At 43.3% G+C, this 10,945-nt stretch overlaps 1 protein-coding gene across 6 annotated transcripts in view; it reads left to right on the top strand.

Annotated features, from left to right (window-relative positions):
* The window catches only part of SLC11A2 (solute carrier family 11 member 2), a 70,088-nt gene extending 59,524 nt beyond the window's left edge, over positions 1 to 10,564 (top strand). For 5 of the 6 annotated variants that reach the window (XM_077328928.1, XM_077328932.1, XM_077328930.1 and 2 more), the window contains one exon: positions 7,114 to 10,564. In XM_077328928.1, the coding sequence (XP_077185043.1) occupies positions 7,114 to 7,191 (78 nt within the window). In that variant the 3' untranslated portion in view covers positions 7,192 to 10,564. The remainder of the gene's footprint in view (positions 1 to 7,113) is intronic. The other variant, XR_013229585.1, reaches the window with a different exon arrangement.
* Positions 10,565 to 10,945: the final 381 nt, after the last annotated feature.

Raw genomic sequence — 10,945 nt, forward strand, 5'->3', positions numbered from 1 at the left:
ACCTCCCAAAGAAATAGAGTGGCCCACCACCTAATCTTCCTTTTCTGTTTTGACTTGGAATTTGTCTCGGAGGTAATAGTCTTACGTTGAGTCAGTCCAAAACAAGTTCTACATTGCATGTCTTTTAGAAGTGAAAACAAATTTTCAGTCTCTTCAAGAAACAAGCTGACTGGGAGGCCTTGAGAGTTGGTACTTTGCAAATATTGTCCTTGATCTCAAACGTTTGTTTTTGCTGTATTAGAATCTGAGTGGGCATAGGAGATTTTTTTTCTTTACCTGTTTTCATGAACTTGGTTTCAAATTCTGGCCCAGCCCCCCAATGAAGCTGGCTTCGGAGGGATTCTGACATAATCATCTTTCTCTTTGCCCTCAAACATAAATCGTGACACTAACTGTCCCAAGTCCCTTGAAGCCCCAAAATGGCTGCAGGGTCGCACTCATAACTGAAATGCACAGGCCAAATCCTAACTTGGCCGCTGTTTCGGCTCACCACTACGTTTGACTTGCGCACACTGACTCCTAGGTGTGTGTTTCTCTCTTTTAAAATACTGGTAACAAATAGTTTCTTAGAATAGCCCCATCATTGGTGGAAGTCTTTTCTTTCTTTTCTAACCAGATTTCTCAGCTCTGTATTGGTTCATATTCCCCCACTCCTCATCTTCTTTGCATAGTTTTCTATGCATACCTTTCTATACCTCTAATATTTGTGGGAGTGTGACCAGATTCAACAGCCTTTGTTATCCAGATTAACTTTATATTTATTTGTGCAAATGTCAAAGGCTGCATTTCCGCACACAGTTTAGCACACTGCGGTCTTATTGACAGAGATGGAAATGGAGAACACTATTGTTTACAGAACTACCATTCGTCTAAGGCCGTGTTCCTGTTAGCCCATATGGGAAATACTGCACTCCAAACCAAGAATTTTCTTTTAATATCTCTGTACAATGGGACGATGTATCCAGTTTAGAAAATACAATTAAACAGTATTCTATTTTGCACGTTGGTGATTTATATTGTAGAGATTGGTTGTGAGGGTAGAGAATATTTCAGCGTAGTTCAAAAAAAGTGGCTTGAATGTTTTCATCTTCTGTGTGTTTGATATCTTGAAAGATAGAGAGCCATGAAAGAGAATTGAACTTTGTTGGACGCTTACATGCTGGATTTTGTCTTCTGTTATTCCAATGACTGGGAGTAGTGGCATAAATCTGGCCAAATGTATTGTTTCATGTATCGTACAAGACAAATTTAGTAATTCTACCTCAAGCGGCTAGATTAAACATGACGTGGGCAGTTTCTACCAGCATTAAAGAACTCCTTGCCTCCCCCTTGATGTTTAGCATATGTGTATCTTATCTGTACATGAAATACTCGTGCCCACAGTGGAGAAGGATCTCCGAAAGGAGAGGGTGGAGCTTACTAAACATGGGTCAATCCCCATTTAGCAGTTCCGCTGTCAGCCCCTCCGTCCATTTCAGTGGGATCCCCGCAGGTGTGCCAAGCCCCGTGATTCCCAGTGTAAGCAAGAGAGAGGCTTTGCTGAAATAAAGTGGCTAAATTGTAATCGGTGTTAATCTGCACGATCATCTATGCATTGTATTTGTACTTATTTTATAAATATATAAATATATATGTCAAGAAACCATTTAACTCCTCCGTCACCCACCATCTACTAAACGTTGTTTTAAAATTCTCTTCTGCAAACCCTGAACCACCAGTCATGCATTGTTTCCCCTATAGATCTTTGTAGTATGGCTAAAGTGGGTTTGTGTATGGTACATGGAGTTTACACTAAAGCATATTGGTGATTGACGCTATCAGCCGTCAGAAGCCTTGATTCCCCCCCCCCTTCTTCTATGCACTTTAACCTGTTAAAGTTCTCAGTCAATCCTTTTACTTGGGATGTCTATTTCTGTCCAACACTGTTTGAACCCGATGAAAGATTCTGGGGAAAAAATCACAGCTATGTAGCAATCATGTACTAACACAGCAGAGCTACAAAAGCTTGGCTTGCGTAACCTGTGAAACAAATGTCTATTTTTATCTACTACAAACCCGTCTGTATAAATGATGATTTCAATTAAAAGAATGGAACGTTTTTTTCAACTTGGGTCTCTTTTTGGTTTTTTTTGTGAAACTCAGCATCATTATTCTACGGGGGCACTGAGGCATCTTTATTTCAAATGCTAGCAAGGCATTTTGTAAAACGTACATCAAAAATAACCCAGACCTGGAGTACTGGCACATCCTCACCCCACCCACGCCCAAGTCACTGGAACTTGAAAGAATATTCTGCAAACACACATTTGCTAAACACTGCCGGTCACTGAAGGCGCTAAGGGGAAGGCCTGCACTCTCATTTGGAGTCCTGTACATCAATGATCCCCAACCTTTTTATCACTGGGGACCGGTCAACGCTTGACAATTTTACTGAGGCCCGGAAGGGGTAGTCTTTTGATGAGGGACATCGTCGTTGCCTGAGCCCCTGCTCCACTTGCTTTCCTACCAGTGCCCCTGACTTCCCGCCGCCCACTGGGAGGCGCTGCCAGCAGCAGCTGCGCAGTGCCACCTCAAGGGGGAGCCCCAGCCATGGCGGCCGCCGGAGAACACCAAAGGTGAGCTGGTGGCAGAGTGGCAGGTCAGCCCCCGAGGCAGCAGCCGGGGAGGAGGATGAGGAGGAGCCGCGGACCGGTACCAACTGATCCATGGACCAGTCCCGGTCCCCGGACCAGGGGTTGGGGACCACTGAATCCAAACCTGTGTGGAGACTGGCATGGGGGTCATAGTCTCTGACCGGCAAGTCTGTGAATGGGGCAGAGTCCAGAATCCTGCTATGGAAAGTCAAGATACAAAGTGATGGGCCATTGAAGAGCCGACAGGAAGATTAAGTCTCCTGGCTGGCCATCGGGAAAGTAATGACCAGAAACACAGCATAAGACAGCTTCCAGAATATCAGAAATGCTTTGCTACTGTCAGACTAGCTGGCTGGTTCAAGTGATTATGTGTCATGGGAATTTTTCCTCTTTCCTCCCTACCCCTCTCTTTCAATACAAGCTTTCCTTGCCAGCCCTAAGGGAATTGGATGGTGTAAGTAATTTTTTATATGAAAGCTTCTTGTGATATTTAAAAATGTAGAAAGCATTTTATGATCCTGGGAATGTTTAGTAAGTTTGAGCCCATTAAAAGCACTTGGTCGATCTTTAAAAAAAAATCACACCTTTATCATTTACTTTAAAACTTTAAAGCTTAATAGGATCGACCAAATTTGCTTGTTAGATGGTTGCCAGTTTTCTTCCGTGCAAATTTAACAGGAAATGGATTTAAAAAAAAAAAACAGCTGCCAATCAGCGTGTGTGTGCAACAAACCTTGTGATTCGATCAATCCAATGCATGTTGAGCAGCTTAGATACTAAACGAACATTTTAAAACCGGAATAACTGCTTTTGGCTCCCAGAAGACCTGGATTGTTCGTCAGGTGTGTTCTACCTAGGGGCTTCTTCTGCACATGTTGGATAATGCACTTTCAATGCTCTTTAGAGGTAGATTTCCCTGTTTTGCACAGACAAATCCAGCTGCAGAAGCACACTGAAAGGCAATTGACAGGCTGGTGATTTCTCCCCACCCCCAACGCTAGTAGTGCTTTAACTCTTTTTTAAAGTAAATTAAACATCTTCATATTAAGAGCCAAGCCCGTTGCATTCAGGAATACAACAGGTGCTAGATGAGGGGAGGGGAGTGGAGTGGAACAACTCTGTGGATGGCCTCCTCCTCCTCCCCCCAAAGGCTGCAGGTAGCTGTTAGGGAACTCACCGGCAGGGGCAGGAATCTGTAGCCTCCGAGCTTCAGAGGGAAGTGGAAGGAGGAGGGGGTGGTCAGGGGTGGGGACGGAAGGCGATTGGCTGGCCGCTGGACAGACAGGCAAGCCATTTGGAGGAGGAGGTACTCGGGGGCGAGACAGCCTCCCTGAGTGGGTTAAGTGCTGAGTGGCACTTAAGCCATGAGACCAGCTCCTCCTCCTAGGCCTTATCAGAAATACTAAGTGGAACAAATGCTTTTCCCTTTAGGCACCAAAAGGGACTAGAGACTTTAAAATAATGAAAGTGGGACATTTAGAAGATCTAATACACAAATGCTATGACAATATGCAATTGCTGATTCAACACACACACACACACACTCTTTCTCTGTGGTGGGGTGAGGAAATGGCCCCTGAGGAGACAGGGGCAAGGGAAACGGGTGACGTGCAGGCAGTACTAACATGCATACTTTACCATCCATATGGCAATTGTTCACACCAAAGCAGGTTCAGGGGAGACTGGAGAAAAGCTAAGGTAACCATGTGAGGTACACACACATGGGGAAAACGCCCTAGTCTCTCTTGGAACAGGTACAGGGTTGGATCCAGTGGTACTGTCCACTGACAGAAGAAATTATCTCAGTGAAGTGAGGTATTTTTGCCATTTTCTCCTGCTGTGATGTGAAATGCTGCTTCTGGGGAACAGGGAATCCTACAAAACAGCAGGAGGGATGGATCGCAAGACTGCATTGAGAGGGGAGAATTGGTGAAAATCACATTCCCACAGAGGGTAACTAGTTTCCATTTCCAAGAAGCTATGGGCCATCTCTCTCAAAGGCAGTGTTTTCTTTTGAAATTCGCACATCTTAAAAACCCGGGATACAGCTTCCATAAACCTTTCTAGGAGTAATCTAGGAAGTGATATTGGCTGCCTCAGTTCTTCACAAGCATTTGGCTGTAGCATCTGAACACCACTTGACACAGGATGAGTTTCTTGCAGAACTGGACAACAGTGTAATGGAAGCAACAAAGAGTCTTGTACCTTTAAAGATTTATCAAACTTTCATGGGGTGGAGGCAATCTCATCACAGGCCCAACCATCCTGGTCACTTATGCAACTGAACAGAAAGGAGGGGAGGTCCCCCCCCCGGTGGTGTAAACAAACACTACATACCCAACTCCTTTATAGCTGATTGAGAGCCATGCTTTCTCACTTCCTTATCCACAAATACTCTCCGTTATCATGTTATCAAAGCTACATCAGGAGCCAAGGAAAGAATGCTCTTGAGAAACTCCACTATGTTCTTAATGGGTTCTGCTTGTCCACAAAGCTATACCTAGACCAGCCTTTCTCAATTTTTTTTACCATTGAGAAACCCCTGGAACATTCTTCAGGCTTCAAGAAACCCCAGAAGTGGAGCGATCATGCAGAATATGGTTGGGAAGCAGAGCTGTGGACATGCCCACCCAGGGCCCCTCCCCTTCCCACCCCTCCAGGCCCATCACTGGCCATTTGGGGGGGAGGGGGTTCAACATGTCCATCACCCGATAAACGTTTAACAAATTTAAAAGATTCTGTGAACCTCTACCCTGTGATGATTGACTGTAGGGTGGGGGAGGAATGGGGGCTATGCCGCCTTCTTGTGTGTTTTATGACAATAGTGGTTGTGATGTTTTACTAAGATTTTTACTTGGTTTTACGTAACCCGCAGTGAGAATGGTGGGATATAAATTGAAATAACAAATAAATAAAATACCTCCTACCCATTTGGGAAACCCTTCCAGGGCCATCAAGAAACCCTAGGGTTCCATGAAACTCTGGTTGAGAAAGCCTGGCCTGGATCAATAGATGCAACAGGTTCACTACAATAAAACCAAGCAAGGGGCCTTTTGAACACCATCATTTAGGATAGGCCTTGCAGAAAAAACAGGAACAGAACACACCACTTGTCCACATCTGTCTACTGAAACCTCCCTAGCACACCGTCAAGAATCCATAACTGAAAATAATCCTTCGATCTCAATGACTTTGGAAACCCATGCTTACTCTCACACACACACACACACACACACACAGAACAAGCTCTCATGGGCCACCAAATGGAATCACAGAATGAGACACAAATAAAAATAATAAAGCTAATGAGGGAGCAGTGAACTTTCGACATGACATTGTATAGCAGAGTTCAACGTTCCGACAAAAGCCATTTCAAAGAGAGATTCCAGTGTGAAGTTGCTGAGATGGAATGTATTAACAAACAGAACTTATTATTAACAAATATAACTCATTAACAAATGTAATGTTGCGGAAGCTGGCTTCTGCAGAGCTTGGGCATGGCTCGTTCAGTCCAGAAAATAACTGACCCTTTCTAGGTGATTATGTCACTGATTTTACTAGGCCTGTAGGTCAGCAGTAGTCATTAGGAATCTAGATCACACCTGTGCTGATTGGATCTTGAATTCATTTGTCTGGATCTGATATACTGCCTCCTGCTTGACATATCTGCTCCTTGATCTTGCATTGCTTAGCCCCACCCGACCCCCCACCCTCGTTTTGCATATTCGTTTGCATATTCACCAAAGTGATCAGTTCGTACGTCAGACGGAACTCTGCCTTCCAAAAAAGATTATGCTGTAATATATATTTGTCTTTAAGGTCTTGCAAGACTGCTGTTTTATTTCAGGTTCTTGCTGCAAATAAAAAGCACCCAACCAGACCCTGCTGGAATTTGTATAGAGGTGTGGCTTATACAGGCCATATGCAGAGGTTACATTGGTGTTCTGTTTGGTTGGGGTAAGAGCCTATGCGCCATGCATCCTGTGAATAAAGTATGCACAATCACGGTATTGCCTGAAGAGGGTGACATGGGGATTGTTCACACCAATACAACTTCTGTTGCCACAAGATTCATGTAAATGGAAGGTGGGTTGCAGAGGAAATCCATATGCCTCCCTTGGCACATGATTTAGTTATGGTGCTCCCCAAATGGTGAGACATTCTTCCTGCACAAGAACAGAACACTGATATAACGTCTGTATAGAGCTAAAGTATCCGGGGAAGGGACCCAGGAGGTGCAAAAGCCATTAAAAAGATACACTGCCTTGTTGACTTTACCACTGTCCCCTAGCTTGGGTCTGAGAACTGCACTGAATAGATTAATAGGGCGCCTACCTTCTGGACCAGTCAAGAGCTGGGGAAGGAACTTGTATATCTTTCAAGTCTCGTGTCTGATTTTAATTATCTCTGATTTCCGCTGGCTCTTGGTTCCAGCTTCCTAAAGAGTGTTCCTAATTAATGCCTTCTTCTTTACCTCTAGTATCATCTGGGACTCACTGCCCACCCTGAACTCTTCCTTCTCAACAATATCGATGTTGACCCAGTCATGGGTAGATGAACCCCTCTGAATCGCACTAGTAAGAACACCGAGTTTTGTTTTTCAAAGAAGTCCTTCAGTGCTGCACAGAACCAAGTTTTAATTGGTTCAGAAGGGGACCTACATTCAAAGACTGTGAAGGGACTCGAACTTTTCTCTGGTGAGAGGAACGGAAAGTATGCAGACGGGATTGCGAGGTTCCTGGACTTCCTTAGAAATTGCACCCAAGTTTAATTGGGAAGATTATTAGTGAGCTTCTGATATTGTGTACATGTAGCACATGGTGCACCATGAGAGGGTGGGATGATGCCAGCAGACCCATGTCTTAAAAGATAGCCAGGTAAACTTTGGGTGGAGGGGAGGGAAACAGTTGGAAGCAGAAAAATGATAGGCTGGAGCAACACTTAACCGTAACCCCAGGGTTACTCCAGAGCCCTGGAGGTGTTACGCTGGGTGGGAGAGATTTAATTTTTTTTCAGTCCCAGTGGAAGGCAGAATAGGCTGCTGCTCTCCAGCTAGGCGAGTCCTTTTGGGGTTTTTTTTTGGGGGGGGGGTTGTTTTGTTTGGAGGGAGGGGGTAGTAGGGAGGCATGGCTAGCTGACATCACTTCAGGGTTACCTTGAACCTGCAAAATTTCTCAGGGGTTACTCCACAGTCAATAGGCTGGGTTGGAGAGAATTGATGACCTCTTCCTCCACTCTCAACCTTACCCCCCTCAGCTGCTTTCCCCCCATTGGATTTATGTCCAGTCTCAGACGCTGACTGTGAATGGGATGGGTTGAAGGGAGAGAAGTGTCAAAAGAAAGTTCTGCATTCCTGTTATGCCTTCTGCTTTTCCAGTTGAAGTTCCCCTTTCTTCTATAGGTGTTTAGAGGCATTCCCACGTTTGAGGACGTGGGTTGGCCACCATTCATGGTCTTCCAGCCTAAGTTTTGTACCTTGGTTTTAGATACAAGATTTGGAATTTTTCTTTATTTAAAAAAATATAATTATTTGGGGTACTTTAATGTTTCACTTTGAAGTGGCTGACCACTGGGCTTCTACTTGATACAGACTGTTACCTTTGTGTCTAAGGTAGATACAGACTGTTACTTTGTGTCCCGTCCCCAGATTTTTCTAACCCATCCAGAAATGAAGACTATCCTATTGATATTTGATAATGTTTTTAAAAGTACCCTATGGAAGGAAATCTGCTTGTGCAAAAGAAAAATTTTGAAATGTAAAGATAAGAGAGAGACCCTCATGTTCACAATCCATCCGCAACAATTTCTTCACAAGACCCACTGAGATGACTAGAAGTTGTGCAGGAGCACAAGTACAGGTCTGTAATACTGCTTGCAAGCTGCAGCAATTTGCTGCCTAGCTGTCATCACTGCTGTGAATGCAGAGGCATTAGCTGCTGCAACAGTGCCCACAGAGAAAGTATGGTGACCTTCCCTTGCTTTGGCCAACCATGGTTGCCATTTTGGTACATTTTGCTACATTGGTATACCATTATAAGAACCTTTTCCTATGGTTTATTATGGTTCCTCTAAATTCCCAACTTTCATTTTTCAACTTTCACAGTTTTTTATGGCCCTAGATGGGTTCCCTAAATGGGTGTGAGTTAATTAATAATATATATATTTATATATTTTAAAAATTGGTAGATATTTATCGTTATATGATCATATATGGTTATGTTGACCCCAGCCTCCCAGAGTGGCCAATGACAAGTTTGAAGGGGGTTCGAAGGGCGGGCACGTGCATAGCTATGCCTCTATCCCAACCATATTCTGGACAACTGCACCACTTCTGGGGTTTCTCAAAGCCTGAGGAATGTTTCAGGGGCTTCTCAATGGTAAAAATGTTGAGAAAGGCTTCTCTAGTTCTTTCTGTTACCGAGATAGAAGGGGTGCACCTTGTATCTTTGCAATGAAAAGAACTAGACACTGACTGCCCCCAAATTTAAAAACTCTAGGAATTCAGATAAACCAGTAACTGTGGCAATAGACTGTTAGAGCATTACAAGATCATGACACTCTAGTAATTATTGACAACAATTATCTTGTTTGCCCATAATTATTTTCAATGTAAGCTGAAGTTTGCCTCGAATCTAATCCAGTACCCTTATGTTGTCTTGTGTGCTGTTCATCAACTGTTTTTGTTCAAAACTAACGGTGCCATCCTCAGCTATTGACTTCAGTGGTCTTAACTCTGCTCAAGACAACACTGCCTATCACTCAGGATTTACATTTTCTTCCTACCTGAGCTGTGTGTGTCCCATAGAATCATAGAATGATAGAGTTGGAAGGGACCTCATGGATCATCTAGTCCAACCCCCTGCACTATGCTCTCACAAAGCTGCATGAGAAATTATACAGTAGTAGGACCAAAGAGGTGGCTTAGTCATAGGTTTGTACCTTAAGAACGTACCTACACGACACATTTCAAATAGTTTAAGGCCAGATTAACAGCCATAGTCTGCTGCAAATAACACAGAGACAGTGTCGCTTTGAGAAGGTGCTGCTGGGTTTTGATGTTGTTTATTGGAGATCTCTAAATACATCTAAAGAACTACAGTTTCTGGGAACTCTGAAATATGAATAGGGTTTTTCTTGGGAAAACAGCCATTTAACGCAGAAACCAGTTCTTTTTTTTTTTTTTTAGAGCACAGTCTCAAAATCTTGAATACAGTTACCTGGAAATAATTGCTTACAAAGATGTTCATTCTCAATAGTAACAATAATTTAGGAGAGCAGCCTTTGTGTTCATTCTGAATATTCAATATTTCAGTGTTGGAGCTTGGAACTGACTGACAAATAGACATAGGGCGAAGATGGATTTGCCCCAAGGGAATCTTCTAAGAACTGCCTTTGAAAAGTGCTGCTCGAATATATGTTTTATCTCTGGATTCGTCACCTTACCTTCTTTATTAATCAAAACAACTTTAAAATGTAAAGCTGTTATGGGAAGGAAGTGTGGGAGTTTTCTTGGGGCATCATGGGAGAGGGGGGATGGCAAACAGAACCGAACAAAATTCTGCTGCAGTCTTGTCTAGCCTTTTCTCTTTCCACATTTCAACCTGGAGAGAAATTGTTACATTTGAACTGACCTGAACGTGGCAAGGGTGCTTCACTTTTACAGCTCCACTGCTCTAAAAACTTGACTTGTGTCTTCACCCCAATGTCAACTATGTATTTGAAATTGTGCTGCAACACATTCGGCATAATTCCCTTTGGTGGTCAGATTGGTTTAAAATAATATATTTGCCATTTGTGCTCTGTTACAAATCCCGTTCCTCTTTATGTTTTTATGATTTGTTTTGTAAATGGCACTAATTTATTTTAAATGTACTATTTGATTTCATTTCAATGAAGGTTCAGATTTTCAAATAAACATTTCAGCTTTCTAACCTCTAATCTCCTTGGTCGATTCAGACTATCTGGGTCTTTTTAAAAACTGTGATTTAAAAAAACGGTTTCTTCTGCTAGAAGTGTTTGAAACACACACAGGGGTAGTCAACCTGTGCTGGCAGGGGCTCATGGGAATTGTAGTCCATGGACATCTGGATGACCACAGGTTGACTACCCCTGCACTAACAAACAGCACACGTGAGCTTCTTGGCGCTACCATGCTGAACAGGAAAGGGAGTGAGAAAGATAGGTGCATTTTTACATGTAAATACCCGGTGGGGCTCACTATTGCTTTTGTAAGTTGAAGGGGATTTTCAGAAAGGTTTATAATTCAGTGTAAGAGCCAGGTAGTTTACAGGCAGCAGGCCCTAGGTTCAATT

Source organism: Paroedura picta, chromosome 3 (assembly GCF_049243985.1).
Source record: "Paroedura picta isolate Pp20150507F chromosome 3, Ppicta_v3.0, whole genome shotgun sequence".
In the NCBI taxonomy this organism is placed as follows: domain Eukaryota; kingdom Metazoa; phylum Chordata; class Lepidosauria; order Squamata; family Gekkonidae; genus Paroedura; species Paroedura picta.